General features: G+C 53.5%; 1 protein-coding gene across 2 annotated transcripts in view; it reads left to right on the forward strand.

Annotated features, from left to right (window-relative positions):
- The window catches only part of CA9 (carbonic anhydrase 9), a 59,408-nt gene that overhangs the window by 19,236 nt on the left and 17,594 nt on the right, over positions 1-22,578 (forward strand). For both annotated transcript variants that reach the window (XM_048834657.2, XM_048834658.2), the window contains exons 2-6: positions 5,345-5,374; positions 15,925-16,095; positions 19,963-20,105; positions 21,430-21,522; positions 22,063-22,129. In XM_048834657.2, the coding sequence (XP_048690614.1) occupies positions 5,345-5,374; positions 15,925-16,095; positions 19,963-20,105; positions 21,430-21,522; positions 22,063-22,129 (504 nt within the window). The remainder of the gene's footprint in view (positions 1-5,344; positions 5,375-15,924; positions 16,096-19,962; positions 20,106-21,429; positions 21,523-22,062; positions 22,130-22,578) is intronic.

The following is a 22,578-nucleotide window of genomic DNA, read 5'->3' on the forward strand; positions in this document are numbered from 1 at the left end:
CAATGTCTTGTTGTGTTGATACTACAGTGAAGCTGTCCAATGCAGACTGGGTGTTGGCATAATCTCCTCTTGGTGTATAGGCAGGTGCAAGATAAGAAGCATTCCATACCTGCCCATCAGAAAGTTGATAGGTGTAAGGTCCCTTCTTCTCTATGATTTTAAGAGGAGCTGTGAATTTATGGTCCCCTTTGCGTAAAATTCCAGGTTTTTGTATTCTAATGAAGGAACCGCACTCAAACTTTGGTTCCTTAGCTTGTCTGTGAAAGCCTTATACTTTGCTTGGTTCTGTTCAACTGTTTTTCTCACATCATCCTCGGTTGGGGCATCCGGTCGTGCCTTTAACAATCCAGCAATGTTCAGTTTAGTATTCATCTGTTTCCCATGCAGTAACTCTGCGGGTGATCTTTGCGTGGTGGTATGTCGTGTAGCCCGGTATGCTTGCAAGAAATCAGTAGTGAAGGTTATCCACAATCGCCCTTCCAGTTTAGCCGTTTGCAAAATCTCTTTCAAACTTCTATTAAACCATTGGATTTCCCCACTGGCTTGAGGGTAATATAGGGATGACCTTCTGTGTAAAATGTTCCTCTGTGCTAGAAAAGTTTCAAATTCCAGGGAAGTAAATTGACTACCATTATCTGAAACCAGTTCTTTGGGGCTACCTTCCCTGCTAAAAACTGAAGAGAGGAACTTAATTACTGTAGCAGAAGAGATTTGCGATGTAAACACTACTTCAGGCCATTTACTGAAATAGTCTATTAAAGTGATGGCATAATGGCAGTCACTTGGAGCAGTATCAAAGGGTCCTACAATGCCAATCGCCACTTTTTCCCATGCAGATTCAGGAAGAGGAACAGTCTGTAATGGAGGGGTACATGTCACTGCTGTCTTATCATGCATTTGGCAAGTGACACAGGATTTTAGTACAGCCTGTGAAATTGTATGCCCCAGAAAGGAGAGTTCAGTTTATCTAAATTTGTATTTGGACCTATTAAGCTTGAGGCCTGCTTTGCTGATGCAGTTTAGTACAGACTTCAGGTTATTGCCATGCTCCTCAGAAGTATTTCCAAACACGATAATATCATCCAGATAGCACTGAACTCCATGTTGATTCTTCAGAATCAATGACATCATTTTTTGGAAGGCACTTGGGGCAGATGCGAGACCCTATGGAACACCTTTAAAATGAAATAGTCCCTCATGTGTAATAAATGCTGTGAGGTCTCTGCTATCTTCATGCAACGTAACCTGGTAGTATGTGCTCTGCAAATCAAGAGTAGAAAACATCTTTGCTCCATGGAGTTCTGTAAATGCTTCTTCTATGTGAGGAAGAGGATGGCTGTCAATCACAATAGCTTTATTTGGCTCCCTTAAATCCACACAAAGGCGAATGCCTTCACCCTTCTTCTGCATCACTACGACAGGTGAAACCCATTCTGAGGAGTCAATCTCTTCAATAATGTCCTTTTGAACAAGTTTTCTATGTTCCTCTGAAACAGCTTCCCTGACTGAAAATGGTAAGCTCCGTAACTTCTGTTGTACAGGCATCACATTATTCTATATTTTAACTTTATGCAGAAACCCATAAGCACAGCCGAGTTGCTCCTCAACCTGGTGTTGGGTCCCAGCTGAAACTGGTGCGTGTACCGCAGGAGTGCTTTGCTGAGAAAGATCAATTCGTCCATGAACTACCCTGAGATTTAAAGCAGCCAATAAATCTCTGCCAAGGATAGGAGTGCCTTTGTGGACAATGTAGAACTCTGCAGTTACACAGCAATCACCAAAAGTAACTATTGTTGGCAGGCAGCCACATACTGGAATATGGTTTTTCAAATAACACTCCAAGTGAAGTTTGGGTTCAGGAAGAGGCACATCTTTAAAGTAATGCAAATAGATGGAATCAGGTAGTATAGATACTGCTGAGCCAGTGTCCAACATTAGCTGAATAGAGTGTGGTTTGCCTGAGGGTATGGCGGAAACGTTTACAGTGCACTTTATTTGTTCTGGAATATGTGCAGTAGTGATTTTGTCCACGCTCAGCACAGTAACATCTGGTATTGTAACTGTATGCACCTGTTGATTGAACTGGCTGCTGTGACATACTTTAGCAAAATGTCCAATCTTTTTGCAATGATTGCACTGAGCTACTTTTGCCGGATATCCTGTGTAGCTTGCAAGGTGTTGTGGGGGTCCACAGCGAAAGCATGCTTTTACTGTATTTTGAATTTGCTGATTTGGTGGTTTTTCATTAGTTTTTCTCTTGCAATTGTGTGTCTGCAGCGATAGTGAACTTTTCTGCAAAGGAGTCACAGCTTGGACTGTGCCTCCTGTATCCATGCTCATCATTTTGGCTTCAGCTGTAGCTGACTCAATCTGAGTAGCAATGGTTATTGCTTTTTCTAGTGTAAGTTGTGGTTCTAGAAGTAAGCATTCTCTTACACAAAACATGGTTGTTTTCTCAATGAGCTGGTCTCTAATCATCTCATCTGCCATATTCCCAAAGTTACAAGTTACAATCAGACTCCTCAGGGAAGCAATATACTGCATTATAGTCTCCCGTGTTTTCTGCTCACGCTGGTGAAATCTGTAGCGATTAGCTACTACATTCAGTTTTGGCACAAAAAAGTTCTTTAATGCAGTGAGTGCAGTCTCATATTTATGATCTGCAAGGGGAAAAGTGTAAAATATACACTGCCCTTTTGCTCCAAGGCAGTGGATTAGCAGAGCACACTTTCTTACTTCAGAAATCTCTGTAGCACTGATTGCAAGCAGATAAGTCTCAAACATATGGATCCAGGCAGTAAAAGCAATTAGAGGCTCACCTGGGCTTTGCAGAAAGGATGCAGGTGGGTTCAGAGGCAGAAGATCCATCCTCGTCGCCAAAATGTTGTAGCAACCAGGCAAGGTACTAACAAACTTCAACAGGACTTTATTTTTAAAGTGGAAACCTCTTTACCAAGCTGCTGCTGCACCCTCGGTAGCTCTCACTCCACCTCCTCAACTTCCCCCCCCTTCCTGTTTCCTGTCCTTTCAGACTCCCAACAGCCAGTGCTCCCAGTTCCAATAATTACAAGCAGCATCTAAACACCACACTTAGCTCTGCTGTGCTGCTGCTGGTAGGTCTCTGCGCCCCTTTGGGGGGCGGGGGGCAGTGGGTCTCCATGCACAGCCTGGGGAGGAGCAGTGCGTGGAGTCGCCTCCGCCTGCCAGGGACACGCAGAGATGTGCGAGCCGCTTCCGGGAGTGGCGTAGGGCTACCAGCCACAGAATACAGGCAGCCTGCCTGCCTGAGCCCTGCTGCACCACCGGCTGGGACTTGGGGGCTGGTAGTCAGATGAGATTTGTCCTGCATTTTGGGGGCCCCCCTATGTAACGATGATGGCTTTGGTGGGACCCAACGGAGAGTGCCAATTCAGGACAAATTGCTTAGAGCAGGGCAGTTACAGCCCAAGGCTAGGGTTTTTCCACCTCTAAGGCAAACCAAACCAGCCAAACGAAGAGGACTTTGGTTTTACTCCACTAGCTAACCACAAGTCACACAAGCAATTCCATTAGACACTCCAGTTTCCCAGTATCACCAGCAGTGCCACTCGTTATGGGGACGAATGGTTATGAAAACCAATACCCCAGTAGAAGAAAAAAGGGTCTCTCAATCCCAAAGGACCAAGCCCCAGACCAGGGGTGGGAACACTTTTTGGCCTGAGGGTCACATCGGGGTGCGAAACTGTATGGAGGGCCGGGTAGGGAAGGCTGTGCCCCCCAAACAGCCTTTCCCCCACCCCCTATCCACCGCCTCCCACTTCCCAGCCCGACTGCCCCCCTCAGAATCCTTGACCCATCCAACCCCCCCTGCTCCTTGTCCCTTGACTGCCTGCTCCCAGGACCCCCCCCACCCCAATCTTCCCCCCCTGGGACCCCACCCACAATCCAACCCCCCTGCTCCCTGTCCCCTGACTGCCCCCCGACCCCTAGCTACACCTCCATCCCGTGACAGGCCCTCCCGGGACTCCCACGCCCTATCCAACCTCCCCTGTTCTTCATCCCCTGACCGCCCCCCCGCCAAACCTATGCCCCATCCAACTACCCCCGATCCCTGTCTGCTGACTGCCCCCAGGGACCCCCTACCCTATATCCAACACCCCCCGCCACTGCCCCCTTACCATGCCACTCAGAGCAGCAGACGCTCGCAGCCAGCCGCACTGTCCGCAGGGCGAACTTAGGCTGCGGGGGAAGGGGGACAGCAGGGGAGGAGCCAGGGACTAGCCTCCCAGGCCAGGAGCTCAAGGGCAGGGCAAGGGCGGTCTGGTGGGCCAGATATGGCCCGCGGGCTGTAGTTTGCCCATCTCTGCCCCAGACCCAGGTCAATATACAAATCAGATCTTACCCACAAATCACGCTGATGCCAATCCTTTAGAATCTAAAATCTAAAGGTTTATTCATAAAAGGAAAAAGATAGAGATGAGAGCTAGAATTGGTTAAATGGAATCAATGACATACAGTAATGGCAAAGTTCTTGGTTCAGGCTTGTCTCAGTGATGGAATAGGCTGCAGGTTCAAATCAAGTCTCTGGAGAACATCCACAGCTGGGATGGGTCATTCAGTCCTTGGTTCAGAACTTCAGTGTAGCAAAGTCCCTCCAGAGGAAAGAAGCAGGACTGAAGACCAGATGGAGGAGCTGCAGCAGCTTTCTATAGTCTCTTGCCATGTGGTCTCTGTTTTCTTTGTCCCAAAGACAAGCTGTCCATCCCATGGCCTGGAAACACCTCAGAGTTCTGTCCATAGGCCTGTCCCTGCACACCTGGCTGAGTCCCAAGGCGTATCTGCCTTCTCTCAATGGGTCACTTGTATAGCTGATGGTCCTTAATGGGCCATCCAGCAGGCGAGGCAGAGCTGACACCAACTTGTCTGGGGTGTCACCCAGAAGCACAGCACAAGTTTGAACTACAGACAGGATAGAGCCAATACTTAAAATTTTAAATACAAAAATGACACATGCACACAGATAGCATAATCATAACTAGCAACCTTCTTTTAGACACCTTATTTGACCCCCTTTATACAAGATTTGGTGCCACTACAGGATCTTGGTTGCAACAATGATCTATACGGTCCCAGATTATGTCAATAACGTCACACCCTGTCATTGGGGGCCCCGTGCCACTGCGCTGTTTGTTTCATGGTAAATCCTCTTCTGCCTGAGTGAGAGGAGGGGGAAGGGTGAGAAACTGGGAGGGAACTGGGAGCAAGTGTGGGGCAGTCCAGCTGGGCGGGGATTGGAGGGCTGCCTGGAACTGGTTTGTTTGCTGCCAGCTCATGGCTTCCACTCATTCTCTCTTTTCTTTTCAAGGTCCTGACCACGGTCACTGGAGCTATGCAGGTAAATACACTATGGTTACTCTTACCCTTTCATATCACGCAGCAGGCCCTGGGCCCGTGCCAGCTAGGGTTAATTATTACAGGGCTGCCTTGCTCACTCCCATGCTCTGCCTTGCCCTGCCCCTGTTCAGCAGCAGGGAGGGGGTCTGGTACCAACCCCAGAGGGGCTCACAAGCATTTCTGGGGCCTCACAGGCCCAGGGAAAGGTGGGAGCTGCTCAGCTTCAAATAAGAATCTGATGATTCAGATTACCCAAATAACAGGTTTCAGAGGAACAGCCGTGTTAGTCTGTATTCGCAAAAAGAAAAGGAGTACCTGTGGCACCTTAGAGACTAACCAATTTATTTGAGCATGAGCTTTCGTGAGCTACAGCTCACTTCATCAGATGTTTACCGTGGAAACTGCAGCAGACTTTATATACACACAGAGAATATGAAACAATACCTCCTCCCACCCCACTGTCCTGCTGGTACCAGCAGGACAGTGGGGTGGGAGGAGGTATTGTTTCATATTCTCTGTGTGTATATAAAGTCTGCTGCAGTTTCCACGGTAAACATCTGATGAAGTGAGCTGTAGCTCACGAAAGCTCATGCTCAAATAAATTGGTTAGTCTCTAAGGTGCCACAAGTACTCCTTTTCTTATTACCCAAATAAGATGATTTAATTGGGTATGGGTCCTGCTTTTGAGCAGGGGGTTGGACTAGATGACCTCCTGAGGTCCCTTCCAACCCTGATATTCTATGATTCTATGATTAAGAGAGAGTGACCCTGTCGGAAACCATTGTTGGGCCCCATCCTGCCCATCTGTTCTGTGTTCCCACAGGCTAAAAGGTTCATTCACTCACTGAGCTGGACTTCACACACACATACACACACACACCCTGGGGCCTTTAACTGGGGCTGGGACTGGAAATCTCAGAAATCACTGGGAGAGCCAGGTTCCATGTTCACGCAGACCTAGGGTTGCTTCCTCTGCTGGAGCATCGACCCCTGGCTTAGAAGCACCTCCTCTCTTATGGGGTATTGACTCATCAGTCCTGTGTCCCCCTGCCATATGCACCCCGCTTTGCAGCTAGGCTGGCTGTGCAGCTCCCTTCCCATAGGGAGGTGGCCCAGGGCACAAGCCAGGCTCCTGACCCTGTGCCTGCCTGGTGAACTGGCTGTTCTGCTGCCCGCAGGCACAGCCCAGCTGGATAGAGAATTCCTCACATCACTGGCGTCCCACACCCCTGGGGCCTTTAACTGGGGCTGGGACTGGAAATCTCAGATGTGCCTACAGGACCTTTGCTTTGCTCTTTGAGCTTCCTGGCTCCCCTGACTCCACCATGCTGGGCTTCTCTGCTTCCTTATTTTCCTTCCATGCTGGGTTTCCCTGCTTCTCTCTCCACCCACCCCATGCAAGCTGCTGTCCTCCCGACATTCACACCAAGGCCCAGGTCACCATTATCCTGAGCCTTGTGTCTCATTTGCCCTGTAAATCAGCGTGGGGACACCTTACGCTCACTTTGCACTGGTGTCAGTGACAACACAAGGTGCAGGGGACTGGTGAATTAGGCCCCAAAATATGAATTGGGCCCTAGAGAAAGGTCTCACTCAGGGTATGTCTACACTACGAAATTAGGTCTAATTTATAGAAGTCGATTTTTTAAAAAGCGATTTTATACAGTCGATTGTGTGTGTCCCCACTAAGCACATTAAGTTGGCGGAGTGCATCCACAGTACCGAGGCTAGCATTGACTTTGGGAGCATTGCACTGTGGGTAGCCATCCCACAATTCCCACAGTCTCCGCCGCCCATTGGAATTCTGGGTTAAGTTCCCAATGCCTGATGGGGCCAGAACATTGTCGCGGGTGGTTTTGGGTACATGTCGTCAGTCGCCCCTCCCTCCATGAAAACAACAGCAGACAATCATTTCGTGCCTTTTTTCCGTGCGGGCGCCATACTGCTTTCAGCAGACGGTGCAGTAGGTCTGCAAACCGTCATCATCGAACGACCGCTTCCGCTGCCACTCTGCTCTCCTGATGCTATGAATCCACCTCGCAGGTCCTCTACATGACCATCGTCATCCATCGCTTCAGCTGCCACTCTGCTTTCCTGGTGGTCTTGCAGAGCCGCTTCCACTGCAACTCTGCTCGGCTGCTCTTGTCGTGCTATACCACGGCAAGCGTGCAGCCTGCTCAGCCGTTGTGTCCTGGCAGCAGACGGTGCAGTAGGTCTGCAAAACTGGTCATCCAACTACCACCTCCCCTGCAACTCTGCTCTCCTGCTCTCTTGCAGACGCCATATCATGGCAACCATGGAGCCCGCTCAGATCACTGCGGCAGTTATGAGCATTGTAAACACCTCGCGCATTATCATGCAGTATATGCAGAACCAGAACCTGCAAAAGCAGGCGAGGAGGCAACAGCAGCATGGTGACGAGAGTGATGAGGACATGGACACAGACTTCTCTCAAACCATCGGCCCCGGCAATTTGGCCATCCTGGTGGCAGTGGGGTAGTCTCATACCATGGAACGCCAATTCTGGGCCTGGGAAACAAGCATAGGCTGGTGGGACCGCATAGTGTTGCAGGTCTGGGATGATTCCCAGTGGCTTCAAAACTTTCACATGCGTAAGGGCACTTTCATGGAACTTTGTGACTTGCTTTCCCCTGCCCTGAAGCACAAGAATACCAAGGTGAGGGCAGCCCTCACAGTTCACAATCCAGTGGCGATAACCCTGTGGAAGCTTGCAACGCCAGACAGCTACCGGTCAGTTGGGAATCAATTTGGAATAGGCAAATCTACTGTGGGGGCTGCTGTGATCCAAGTAGCCAACGCAATCACTGAACAGCTGCTATCAAGGGTAGTGACTCTGGGAAATGTGCAGGTCATAGTGGATGGCTTTGCTGCAATGGGATTCCCTAACTGTGGTGGGGCGATAGATGGAACGCATATCCCTATCTTGGGACCGGATCACCAAGGCAGCCAGTACATAAACCGAAAGGGGTACTTTTCAATGGTGCTGCAAGCACTGGTGGATCACAAGGGATGTTTCACCAACATCAGCGTGGGATGGCCGGGACAGGTACATGACGCTCGCATCTTCAGGAACTCTGGTCTGTATGAATAGCTGCAGGAAGGGACTTACTTTCCAGACCAGAAAATAACCGTTGGCGATGTTGAAATGCCTATAGTTATCCTGGGGACCCAGCCTACCCCTTAATGCCATGGCTCATGAAGCCGTACATAGGCACCCTGGACAGTAGTCAGGAGCTGTTCAACTACAGGCTGAGCAAGTGCAGAATGGTGGTAGAATTTGCTTTTGGACATTTGAAAGTGCGCTCGCGCAGTTTACTGACTCAGTTAGACCTCAGCAAAACCAATATTCCCACTGTTATTACTGCTTGCTGTGCGCTCCACAATATCTGTGAGAGTAAGGGGGAGACGTTTATGGCGGGGTGGGAAGTTGAGGCAAATCGTCTGGCCGCTGATTATGTGCAGCCAGACACCAGGGGGTTAGAAGAGCACAGCAGGGCGCGCTGCGCATCAGAGAAGCTTTGAAAACCAGTTTCATGGCTGACCAGGCTACGGTGTGACAGTTCTGTTTGTTTCTCCTTGACGAAAACCCGCCCCCTTGGTTCACTCTACTTCCCTGTAAGCCAACCGCCCTCCCCTCCCCCCTTCGATCACTGCTTGCAGAGGCAATAAAGTCATTGTTGTTTCAAATTCATGCATTCTTTATTCATTTGTCACACAAATAGGGGGATAACTGCCAAGGTAGCCCAGGAGGCGTTGGGGAGGAGGGAAGCACTGGGTGGGGTGGTGGAGGAGGGGAGGAGGGAAGGACAAGGCCACACTGCACTTCAAAACTTATTGAATGCCAGCCTTCTGTTGCTTGGGCAGTCCTCTGGGGTGGAGGCCCCTCCCACCCTCCGCATTCTTGGGCATCTGGGTGAGGAGACTATGGAACTTGGGGAGGAGGGAGGCTGGTTACATAGGGGCTGCAGTGGCGGTCTGTGCCTTTCCTACACCTCAACCATAGGCCGGAGCATATCGTTTTGATCCTCCAGTAGCCTCAGCATTGCATCCTGCCTCCTTTCATCATGCTGCCGCCACCTTTCCTCTTGATCCCGCCACCTCTCCTGTTGCTCCCGCCACCTGTCCTCTCGCGCTTCCCTCCTGTCCTCACGTTCATTTTATGCTTTCCTGGACTCTGCCATTGTCTGCCTCCATGCATTCTGCTAGGCTTTTTCAGTTTGGGTGGACTGCATGAGCTCAGAGAACATTTCATTGTGAGTGTGTTTTTTTCTCCTTATCTACGCTAGCCTTTGGGACGGAGATGCTAGTCACAGCGTTGAAATATTTGCAGCTCCGGGAGGAAAAAAAGGGAGATTAAAACTGAAAAAGACACACTGGCCATTTAAAAGGAGGGGCTGATGTTTTCGGGTTAACGTGCAGCACAAACCCAACTAACCCCCACCCCCAATTCTCTTTGATGATCGTTTCACCCCTCCCCCCACAGCATGGCTAACAGCGGGGATGATTTCTGTTCAGCCACAGGCAAACAGCCCTGCAGGAACAGCCACCTCTGAATGTCCCCTTAATAAAATTCCCCTATTTCAACCAGGTGACCATGAATGATATCACACTCCTGAGGATAACACAGAGAGATAAAGAACAGATGTTGCTTGAATGCCAGCAAACACACACACTGCCATGCTTTGTTTTGCAATGATTCCAGATTAAGTGCTACTGGCCTGGCATGGTAAAGTGTCTTACCATGGAGGACGCAATAAGGCTGCCCTCCCCAGAAACCTTTTGCAAAGGCTTTGGGAGTACCACCAGGAGAGCTTCATTGAGATGTCCCTGGAGGATTTCCACTCCATCCCCAGACACGTTAACAGACTTTTCCAGTATCTGTACTGGCTACGAATGCATCCCAAGTCTTCAGGGCAAATTAATCATTAGAATCATAGAATATCAGGGTTGGAAGGGACCGCAGGAGGTCATCTAGTCCAACCCCCTGCTCAAAGCAGGACCAATCCCCAACTAAATCATCCCAGCCAGGGCTTTGTCAAGCCTGACCTTAAAAATATCTAAGGAAGGGGATTCCACCACCTCCCTAGGTAACGCATTCCAGTGTTTCACCACCCTCCTAGTGAAAAAGTTTATCCTAATATCCAACCTAAACCTCCCCCATTGCAACCTGAGACCATTACTCCTTGTTCTGTCATCTGCTACCACTGAGAACAGTCTAGATCCATCCTCTTTGGAACCCCCTTTCAGGTAATTGAAAGCAGCTATCAAATTCCCCCTCATTCTTCTCTTCTGCAGACTAAACAAACCCAGTTCCCTCAGCCTCTCCTCATAAGTCATGTGTTCCAGTCCCCTAATCATTTTTGTTGCCCTCCGCTGGACTCTTTCCAATTTTTCCACATCCTTCTTGTAGTGTGGGGCCCAAAACTGGACACAGTACTCCAGATGAGGCCTCACCAGTGTCGAATAGAGGGGAACGATCACGTCCCTCGATCTGCTGGCAATGCCCCTACTTATACACCCCAAAATGCCATTGGCCTTCTTGGCAACAGGGGCACACTGTTGACTCCTATCCAGCTTCTCGTCCACTGTAACCCCTAGGTCCTTTTCTGCCGAACTGCTGTCTAGCCATTCGGTCCCTAGTCTGTAGCGGTACATGGGATTCTTCCGTCCTAAGTGCAGGACTCTGCACTTGTCCTTGTTGAACCTCATCAGATTTCTTTTGGCCCAATCCTCCAATTTGTCTAGGGCCCTCTGTACCCTATCCCTACCCTCCAGGGTATCTACCTCTCCCAGTTTAGTGTCATCTGCAAACTTGCTGAGAGTGCAATCCACACCATCCTCCAGATCATTTATGAAGATATTGAACAAAACCGGCCCCAGAACCGACCCTTGGAGCACTCCACTTGATATCGGCTGCCAACTAGACATGGAGCCATTGATCACCACCCGTTGAGCCCGACGATCTAGCCAGCTTTCTATCCACCTTATAGTCCATTCAGCCAGCCCATACTTCTTTAACTTGCTGGCAAGAATACTGTGGGAGACCGTACTTCCCCCGATCGCCATGAGTTTTCAAAGATAATGGCCAATGGCTCTGCAATCACATCCGCCAACTCCTTTAGCACTCTCGGATGCAGCGCATCCAGCCCCATGGACTTGTGCTTGTCCAGCTTTTCTAAATAGTCCCAAACCGCTTCTTTCTCCACAGAGAGCTGGTCACCTTCTCCCCGTGCTGTGTTGCCCAGTGCAGTAGTCTGCGAGCTGACCTTGTTCGTGAAGACAGAGGCAAAAAAAGCATTGAGTACATTAGCTTTTTCCACATCCTCTGTCACTAGGTTGCCTCCCTCATTCAGGAAAGGGCCCACACTTTCCTTGACTTTCTTCTTGTTGCTAACATACCTGAAGAAACCCTCCTTGTTACTCTTGACATCTCTTGCTAGCTGCAACTCCAGGTGTGATTTGGCCTTCCTGATTTCACTCCTGCATCCCCGAGCAATATTTTTATGCTCTTCCCTGGTCATTTGTCCAATCTTCCACTTCTTGTAAGCTTCTTTTTTGTGTTTAAGATCAGCAAGGATTTCACTGTTAAGCCAAGCTGGTTGCCTGCCATATTTACTATTCTTTCTAGAATTAAATATGCTTGCTTTTAAACTGTGTATTATATTTACAGAGGTACACTCACCAGAGGTGCCTTCTCCACCTTCAAGGTCTGGGAGCCCGGGCTGGGAGGGTACTGTCTCCAGGGTGATAAACAGTTCCTGGCTGCCAGGGAAAATGGTTTCTCCACTTGCCTGACGTGTGCTATCTTCAACCTCCCCCTCCTCATCATCTTCCTCGTCCCCAAAATCCTCATCCCTGTTGTGTGAGAGTCCTTTGCAGGAGTCCATGTACAGGTGTGGGGTAGTTGTAGGGGCACCCCCTAGAATGGCATGCAGCTCATCATAGAAGCGGCATGTCTGGGGCTCTGACCCTGAGTGGGCGTTTGCCTCTTGGGTTTTTTGGTAGGCTTGCCTGAGCTCCTTAAGTTTCATGCGGCACTGCTGCGGGTCCCTGCTATAGCCTCTGTCCTTCATGCCCTGGGAGATTTTTTCAAATATTTTGGTATTTCGTCTTTTGGAATGGAGTTCTGATTCATCTCCCCATACAGTGATCAGATCCAGTACCTCCCGTTCAGTCCATGCTGGAGCTCTTTTGCAATTCTGGGACTCCATGGTCACCTCTGCTGATGAGATCTGCACAGTCACCTGTGCTGATCAGTTTGCCACGCTGGCCAAACAGGAAATGAAATTCAAAAGTTCACGGGGCTTTTCCTGTCTACCTGGCCAGTGCATCTGAGTTGAGAGTGCTGTCCAGAGCAGTCACAATGGAGCACTGTGGGATAGCTCCCGGAGGCCAATACCATCTAATCATGTCCACACTAACCCAAATTCGACCCGGCGACATCGATTCAGCGCTAATCCCCTCATTGGGGAGGAGTATAGAAATCGATTTTAAGAGCCCATTAAGTTGACAAAAATGGCTTCGTTGTGTGGACGGGTGCAGGGTTAAATCAATCTAATGCTGCTAAATTTAACCTAAACTCATAGTGTAGACCAGGGCTCAGACATGCCAATGGTCAGATCTGCCCTCCTGAGGCCCAGCAATGGGCTGGAGGTGGGGGTCCAGTACCTCTTATATCAGGATTGTGCACCAGCCCAAAGAAGGCTAAATGCATCCCTGTGTCTCCACCCATCCTGTTAGCCCATTAGCGCTAAGGGGGGGTGTTCGGCGCGGTGCCGAGCCGTGTTGGCCAACGCCCCATTAGCGCTCAGGGGGGGCATTCGGCACGGTGCCGAGCCGTGTTGGCCAACGTCCCGTTAGCGCTAAGGGTGGGCGTTCGGTGCGGTGCCGAGCCGTGTTGGCCAACGCCCGGGTGCATGGCTTTACTCCTGCTTCACACCACCAGGGTTGTACTGAGCTATTTGCAAACAGTGACAGACTGCGATGTGCTGCCACACCCTAGGCTTGTGAATACCTTGGGTATTGATCCTAAACCAGTCCTCTGGTCTGCTCACTCCATGTAGGGGAGAAACGTCAACGCTGTCTCATGAGTCCGTCCTACCATTCTTCACTGTGCTCACGCGAACTGCACCTCTCTGAGTGCTCTGCCTGAACCGGTCCCCTCTCATGCCCCCCTAAATATTACCTCCCTGGATACTCACTCTCAAATTCTCCTAACACAAACTGCAGGCTCTTCCCTACATGCTCATCCTACCCTGTTCCCTGGGTGCTCCTGCTGAACATCTCCCTAAGTGTCCACCCCAAACTGCTCGGCCCTTAATGCTCTTCCCTTGGTGTCCATTGTAAAGCTCTCTTCTCAGGTGCACCCCTAAATGATTCCACAATGGTTTCACCCGACATTGTTCCTCTCTGGATGCTCGCCATACCCGGTTTGCCCTACACTGCTCCTCACTTGGTCCTTGCCCTAAACCGTTCTGTGAGTGTTCACTCTAAATATGCATCTGATGAAGTGAGCTGTAGCTCACGAAAGCTCATGCTCAAATAAATTGGTTAGTCTCTAAGGTGCCACAAGTACTCCTTTTCTTTTTGCGAATACAGACTAACACGGCTGTTACTCTGAAACCACTCTAAATTGCTCCATCTCTGGGATTCACTCAAAAAACATTCGTCCAGCATTCACCCTAAAGTGCTGCTCCCCACATGCTCACGCTGAATTATTCCCTGGGTGTTTTCCCTTAATTGCTCCTCCTTGAGTGTTCACCCTAAACCAAGCCATTGGTGTTCATCATAAACCTTCCCAGGTGTGTGCCCTGACCAGTTCCCCGGGCACTCACTCTAAGCCACTCTGCCTAGCAATACGCACCATGAATTGTGCTCTGTGGGTGCCACGCATCTCTACTCCTCCCCCAGTGCTCACCCGAAGTGTCCCCCAGGTGCTCAGCCTAACCTGTTCCTCCTTATGAGTTCCAACTTAAACCTCTCCTGGGGTAACTAGGAGCCAGCTGTGACACACAAGTACCGCTGTTTCCAGCTAAAGCCCTGCTCAGGACTTTTAAATATCCTGCTCCCTCTAGCATGGCAGCGGGTCCTGTCGGACCTATGGGATCCCAGTCCCTCTGCAGGGGTCTACCAATAAGGAAAAGAGCCCATTCACTGAGCCCAGGCAGGGAAACCCAGAAACCTTTATAGGCACTCAAAATACAGGAATAAGGAACAGCACAGCCTAACAGGCCTTAAAGCAGACACGTGCCTGGGGAGGAGCTACATGGGCCAAGGGTCCCCCAGAAGTGGTGATGCACACGCGCACGTGTGTCTTCGGGCACAGCCCCCGTAGACGTGCACGCGCACGTGTGTCTTCAGGCACAACCCCCATAGATGCACATGCGCACGTGTGTCTTCAGGCACAGCCCCCATAGACACACACGCGCACGTGTGTTTTCGGTCACAGCCCCTGTAGACGCACACGCGCACGTGTGTCTTCGGGCACAGCCCCTGTAGATGCACACAGAGACTTGGCTCTGTCTGTCTCATGCACACACAAGGGCTTCATGTGTACATGGACACAGGTCCCTGTGTTGCCCAGCTGCGTGGAAATGGGAGAGACGGGACTTGCTCTCTTTGGTGCCGCCTTTGAGTTTCTGGTGCTGCTCACTGTGCAGTGAAGTCCTGTTGCCCACAGGGCCGCCAGCATGTTTCCATTCATGGCCGTACCCTGCTGCATGTCTCTCCCCCCCCCCCCACCATGTGACTTGCATTAGCAGTTTTGCCTCATGTCTCTGAGCTGGCCAGCCAGGCTGCCTCTGACAGGGCCATGAAGGGCCGGGCAGCAAAGCGTTCCCTTAGTGGCAGAGAGGGAGCAGCACAGCTGCGCCAGGAGCGTGTCTCTCCCTGCCAGGATCAGGCTGTAACTCATCTTCTCACAGCTTGTCCAGCTGCTCCTTAAAATAGATGCTCCTGGCTGTGCACAGGGCACAGAGCCCTGTCCTGTGACAGCTGCCCCAAGATTCCAGCAGCTTCAGAGCCCAGCACTGTCTGCTGGCAGAGCAGGCCCTGGCCATCGGCTGCTGTCTGGGCAGGAAGCAGCATCGCAGTGCTGCGCCTGAAAAGGCTTCTGAGCAAACCTGGAGGGAGCTAGCCCCCAGGGCAGGAGCCCCCCAGTGCATTGTGCTCAGGGCAGGTACCACGAGGCGGGGCAAGAGGGTGCTTGTACTGTCTGTTCCCAGTCCCCCCCACCGCTCCGGGGTAAAATTCAGGGGTAAGTGGCCATCAGTGAAACGGACTGAGTGTGACTAAGCACACTGCGCTGCACCCAGGCCAACACAATCCCTGTGGCACATGCTTGTCAGGAGGGAGCAGTGTTTGCAGCTGCACTCCCCACAGGCTCCCCGGTCTGCTCAGACCTCTGACATCACCATCCTGTGAGTGCTGCAGCCTCTGCGGGTGGGCCCGGAGCCCCCTGCACATTCCTCCTCCCTGGCAGGCTCCCTCACCCCGCAGGCTCACCCACTCGTCTCTCTTTTCCCCGCACAGATAAGGCCCAGTGGCAGCTGGAGTACCCCTACTGCGGTGGGCAGATGCAGTCTCCCATCAATATTGACACCAATTCCACAATCTTCAGCCCTGAGCTGCAGCCTGTTGTGCTGGCAGGTTGCAACCTGGACCCCAGTGAGCAGCTCAGCCTAATGAACAACGGACACACAGGTCAGTGGCGGGGCTGAGTCGTGTGTGCTGGGCTCACAGGGCATGGAACTTGCTTCACAGGGTGCTCAGACGAGACAGGATATTTTGAGACATTTCCCATAGATTAGTCCTGGCCTCTTCCAGCAGGGGGCGCTGTGTGGAGTGGGGCAGGAGCACTCACTGTGGGACTCACAGCTACTCCAGCCCCAGCCTCTCCCAACAGGGGGCACCCTAAGGAGTGGCGCAGGGCACTGGCTGTGGGGGGAGCTCCCAGCTGCCCCAGCCTTTCCCAGCAGGAGGAACTGCAGGGAGTGGGGCAGGAGTGCTGGCTGTTGGGGGAGCTTAGGGCTGCCAGGTGTCCGATTGTTGACGGGAACGCCCGGTCGAAAAGGGACCTTGGTGGCTCTGGTCAGCACCACCAAGTGGGCCATTGAAAGTCCAGTTAGCGGTGCTGCTGGGCTAAAGCAGGCTCGACCCTACCTCTCCTGGCACCACGCTGGGCACCACGCTGGGCCCCAGAAGCAGCCAGCAGGTCCAGCTCCTAGGCAGGGGGGCCATAGGGCTCCACGCGCTGCCCCTGCCCCGAGAACCGGCTCCGCACTCCCATTGGCTGGAAACCACGGCCAGTGGGAGCTGGGGGAGTGGTGCCTGCGGGCGAGAGCAGTGAGTGGAGCCTCCTGCCTAGGAGCCGGACCTGCTGGCCACTTCTGGGGTGCAGCACGGTGCCAGGACAGGCAGGGAGCCTGGGGACCCACACCGCGCCACTGACCAGGAGCCGCCGGAGGTAAGCCCTGAGCCCCAGCCCTGAGCCCCAACCCCCTGCCCCAGCCCTGATCCCCCTCCTGCACCCCAAACCACTCATCCCTGACCCCACCCCAGACCCGCAACCCCAGCCAGAGCCCGTCACCCCCTCCCACACCCCAACCCCCTGCCCCAGCCCAGTGAAAGTGAGTGAGGATGTGGGAGAGCGAGCCACTGAGGGAAGGGGAATGTAGTGAGTGTCGGGGCAGGGCCTCGGGGAAGGGGCGGGACAGGGGGCAGGGCCTTGGGGCAGGGGTGGGGCTAGGGTGTTCAGTTTTGTGCAATTAGGAAGTTGGCAACCCTAGGGGAGCTTTCAGCTACTTCAGTCCCAGCCTCACCCAGCAGAGGCGCTGTGGGGAGCAGGGGGGCAGGAGCGCTGGCTGTGGGAGGAGCTCCCGGCTACTCCAGCCTGGTCTCTCCCAGCAGAGGGGACGCTGTGGGGAGCAGGGGGGCAGGAGCGCTGGCTGTGGGGGGAGCTCCCGGCTACTCCAGCCTGGTCTGTCCCAGCAGAGGGGACGCTGTGGGGAGCAGGGGGGCAGGAGCGCTGGCTGTGGGGGAGCTCCCGGCTACTCCAGCCTGGTCTGTCCCAGCAGAGGGGACGCTGTGGGGAGCAGGGGGGCAGGAGCGCTGGCAGTGGGGGGAGCTCCCGGCTACTCCAGCCTGGTCTGTCCCAGCAGAGGGGACGCTGTGGGGAGCAGGGGGGCAGGAGCGCTGGCAGTGGGGGGAGCTCCCGGCTACTCCAGCCTGGTCTGTCCCAGCAGAGGGGAAGCTGTGGGGAGCAGGGGGGCAGGAGCGCTGGCTGTGGGGGAGCTCCCGGCTACTCCAGCCTGGTCAGTCCCAGCAGAGGGGACGCTGTGGGGAGCAGGGGGGCAGGAGCGCTGGCTGTGGGGGAGCTCCCGGCTACTCCAGCCTGGTCAGTCCCAGCAGAGGGGACTCTGTGGGGAGCAGGGGGGCAGGAGCGCTGGCAGTGGGGGGAGCTCCCGGCTACTCCAGCCTGGTCTGTCCCAGCAGAGGGGAAGCTGTGGGGAGCAGGGGGGCAGGAGCGCTGGCTGTGGGGGAGCTCCCGGCTACTCCAGCCTGGTCAGTCCCAGCAGAGGGGACTCTGTGGGGAGCAGGGGGGCAGGAGCGCTGGCTGTGGGGGAGCTCCCGGCTACTCCAGCCTGGTCAGTCCCAGCAGAGGGGACGCTGTGGGGAGCAGGGGGGGCAGGAGCGCTGGCTGTGGGGGAGCTCCCGGCTACTCCAGCCTGGTCAGTCCCAGCAGAGGGGACTCTGTGGGGAGCAGGGGGGCAGGAGCGCTGGCTGTGGGGGAGCTCCCGGCTACTCCAGCCTGGTCAGTCCCAGCAGAGGGGACGCTGTGGGGAGCAGGGGGGCAGCAGCGCTGGCTGTGGGGGGAGCTCCTGGTTTTACAGTTCCAGTCTCCCCCAGCAGGCCCCACTGGGGTGCCAGGTCTGGGTAAGCTCTGGGCTCACTGTTCTGCCCCTCCCAGTGAAGGTTCCCTGACTGTCCTAGAGTTTCATAGATTCCTGGATTCCAAGGCCAGAAGGGACCATCAGATCCCTAGTCTGACCTGCTCTGTAGCACACGCCCTTGAATCCAACCACAGTCCCCTGCACTGAGCCCCAGAACTTGTTTGGCTAAAGCAGCTTCCAGAAAGGCAGCCAGGCTTGAAGATGTCAAAGAGTCGGGGAGTCCAGCACTGCCTCTGGCAGTGTGCGCCAGGTGTTAATCACGTAAAAACATTCTTCCAAATTTGTGCCTGATTTCTCATTTGAATTCATGTGGTTTCAGCTCCCAGCCATAGGTTCTTGTTCTGCCTTTCTCTGCTCGAGTAAAGAGCCCTTGGAACCTGTTATTTTCTTCCCAGGAAGGTACTTAGGGCTAAGGTACTTAGGTAAATAAGGGTTTGTGTACATGGGGACACACAGGAAAATTAATCTGAATTAGCCAAAGGTATGAATTTAAAGTGGATTAGTTAAACTGTCTTGAACTCCTGTGTGGATGCTCTTATTCAGAATTAGAGTGGCCTTTTTTCAGTTTTGTTTAGTTCACTTTAATTCTGATTCAGAGTGTCCACGTAGGGGTTTAATATGATTTAACTAATCCACTTTAAACGTTAGTTTCCTGAGTGTTCCTGTGTTGTAGACAAACTCTACACCATAATCAAGTCACCTCTCAATCTCCTTTTTGATTAAACAGATGGAGGTCTCTCACTAGGAGACATTTTCTGTAGCACTCAACTCATTTTTATAGATCTTTTCTTCACCCTCTCTAATTTTTAAATGTGGACCCCAGAACTGGGCGCAAGTTCCAGTATCAGCCTCACCAATGCCTTATACAGGGATAAAAGCACCTGCCTGCTCCTCTGCTATCCCCTATATACACCCCCAAGGATCTCCTTAGCCCCTTGTGCCGCAGAGTTGCACTGGGAGCTCCCGTTGCATTGCTGGTGCACTGTAACCCCTAAATCCTCTTCTGAGTTGCTGCTCCCCAGGACTGTAAGTGCTGTAGCCCCCGTCTGTAAGTGCAGCCTGGATTCCTTGTTCTTACATGGAGAACTTGGCATTTGGCTGCATTAAAGCACATTTTGTTGGAATGGGCCCAGCTTGGTCTGTGTGGCTGCCCTGTTCTCATCCTTATTGCTCTGCCGATCTTTGTGGCATCAGCAGTGACTTACTGCCAGAGCATTAGTGAAACCGTTGAATAGTGTCAGGCCTTGAACTGATCCCTGCAGAACCTCACTATAGACTCCCCTGATCAGTGAGGATTCCCCATTGGCAGCTGTTTTTTGAGAGCTGTTGGTTAGCTGGGGCATAATCCATTTAACGTGTGCTCTGTTTCTGCTGTATAGTGCTACGGTTTTAACTGCGTGTTGCACTGTACTGAGTCTCAGTGTGTTACATCTCTACCCTTCCCTCTCTCAACCAAACTCCTAACTGCATCAAAGAATGCAATCGGTTTCTTTGCCAAGACTGGTTTCCATTACACCACATTGACTATTTTCGATAACACACATCTCCGCCTGGTGCCAGCGCATGGATCAGAGCCCACCTCCGACTCCTCTCCCGCTTCACTCCCTCTCTCCTGCAGTTGTCCTTCAGCTGCCAGGCTCTCTGACTATTGCCGGCGGCTACCCCCAGGAGCACAGAGCAATGCAGCTGCACCTGCACTGGGGCTCCCCGGCAGGGCCGGGCTCAGAACACACCGTGGACGGACGCCGCTATGATGGGGAGGTAAAGATCCGTCGTGGACCTTCCCCTCTTGCCTGCTGCTCCCCGGGTGTGCCTCAGTTACTGGCGATGATCACATCAGTCCCACCCACTCCAGCTGTCTGCACAGGGTGAGGGCTAGGGCCCTGAGGGGGTTGTGGCACCCCCAGGTCACTGGCTGCCCTTTGTCCACACTGCAGCTCCGTTGGCGGGGAGGTTGCCACCCCTGCCCTCAGTGGAGTGCTCCGACCACGATCTCCGCTCTTGACTCAGACCCTCTCAGGGCACAGGTCAAGTGCCCAGTGCCAGCAACCCAGAGGGAGGAATCCTGCGCTTCGGGCTGAGCAACTGAAATCAAAGCAGAGTTTATGACACAGCCTGAAACATGGAAGCAGAGGGGAAGTGAGGCATGGAAGGGACATTGTGCCAGCAGGGTGGGGGTGGGGAGAGAATAGCCTGGAGCCAGGCACCCGGTGCACAGCGCAGGGACAGACCCACACGGGGAGCACTCACTCTGCGTACAGGATAAACAATCCATACTGCTCTGCAGCCAGACTGCCCTGGCACTAAACAGGTGCTCGGGCCACAGGGAGCCCACCCCCACCTAAGTCCAGGGCCCATCACAACCCCCTTTAAAATTGCCCGAGAATGTGCCTGGGGGGCACAAACTATCCCAGGGGACCCAGGCCCTAAGGAGGGGTCAACACAGAGCTCCCAGTGCAGGCTGCCCTGTGCTGGAGGATGATTCATCTTTTCCCCAGAACTCTGGCCCGCTTCTTGGCATGTGAGGGCCGTGATATTCTCTGGGCCTGGGAGTGGGGACAGCTCGCTGTGCCCTCGTCCTTGGCACCAGCCCAGAGCTGTGTGGTCACAGAGATCCTGGGGCTGTTTGCCGCCTGGGTCTGGTTCCTAACTTGTTCTACCCTCCCTCCCCCATTGCTGTTCACACGGAGCCGCCAGGGCCCAGTGCATCAGGGAGGACAGGAGTTGGAGCTGGCTGCCAGCATGCTGCTGTCCCAGCGAGAGGGGCACCAGGGAGACGACCTTGAGCCCTGCCCCATGTGCAGAAAATGGGGGAGGCTGGTGGCAGGGTGGGCTCTTGGGGCAGCAGGGGCTGGCAGCAGCAGCAGTATGCTCAGGTCACCGTAAATGGTTTGGGGAGCTTGCCTGGTGCCAAGTGGGGGGCTCTGGCCAGGTGACCAAGCCCCAGGCGCTGCTAATGGAGAGGCCCTAGTGCTGGGGCTGGCCACACCTGGTTGGGTCACCCTGGGACCAGTGCAGGTCTGGGTGGTCCAGCACTCATCCATGGCACAATGGAGCCTCAGGGGGTTCTGTGCTTTGATTCCAGATCCATATGGTTTATTACAACCCCAGCTATGAGAGCATCAAAGAGGCAATGAGGCAGCCCGGTGGCCTAGCAGTGCTGGCAGCTTTCCTGCAGGTGATGCCAATGGGGGCAGTCACTGGGAAGGTGGGGTGGGGGCAGTGCCAGGCAGGGATGTTCTGATCTCTGGGCTGGGCGTGGCAGGGTAGGCGAGGACTGAGGCAATTCTGGGGTGGAGGGGAATAGGGGCAGTGGAGGGCAGGGGCTCTCCAGGAGGGAGGAATGCCCTGTCAACTGGGCCATGCCAGTGCGGAGATGGGACATGCCCCGATCACCAGGCCATGCTGGTGGTGGGAGGCAGAATGTGCTCTGCACACTGGTCCAGGTGAGGTTAGGGGATGCCCTAATCGCTGGTCAGTGGTAGGGTTCATGCTTTGATCCTGGTCAGGGGGTGGAAGGGCCGTGCTGGGGGATGCCCTGACCCCAGCCAAGTCAGTCAGGGAGGTCACAGGTCGATCCTCTGCCTGTGAGAGTGATATTAGTCCCATGTTCGGAGCGATGCTCCCTGCTGTGACCCAGCTGCGGGGGCTCAATAGGCAGGAGACTTGCCCTTCCTGGTGCCTGTGCTCTCACACCTGCTGAGTCTGTGCGTTACAGGTTGGGCCGGAGGACAACGTGCACTATCAGCCTCTGCTTGAGCAGCTGGATGAGATCCAAGAGGAAGGTAAAGCCTTTGCGTGCCTAATGCCCACCATGGGGACAGCCCGGGGCAGCGAGTGAGCTGCCTGCTGCATGGAGAGGCTTGTGCATGCCAGACAGAAAGAGGCAGGCAGCTCCTGTGAGACAGACAGACAATGAGTGGCCCGCTCAGCAAAGGCCTTTCAGGGATTCCCGCTCAGCATTTGCATACCTGTCTCATCCCTTGGGATTCTCCGGGCTCCCACTCTGCACCTGTCCCAATGACATGACTTCCCTGGTGCCTTAGGCTTGTCCATCCGGGGCTTGTGCAGACTGGCTGTGCCTGTCCAGTGCATTGTGCTTCTGCAGCGAAACCAGGGGGCAGTTCCCATGCGGCGGAGCAGTCACCGCTCACCGTCTCTGGGGGTTGGCTCCTGGGGACGTGCTGACCAGGATCTTGCTGTCCTGATTCGGATCCCCAGGGGCCTGTGCAGT

The sequence above is a fragment of the Caretta caretta genome, chromosome 5, assembly GCF_965140235.1.
Source record: "Caretta caretta isolate rCarCar2 chromosome 5, rCarCar1.hap1, whole genome shotgun sequence".
Lineage (NCBI taxonomy): Eukaryota > Metazoa > Chordata > Testudines > Cheloniidae > Caretta > Caretta caretta.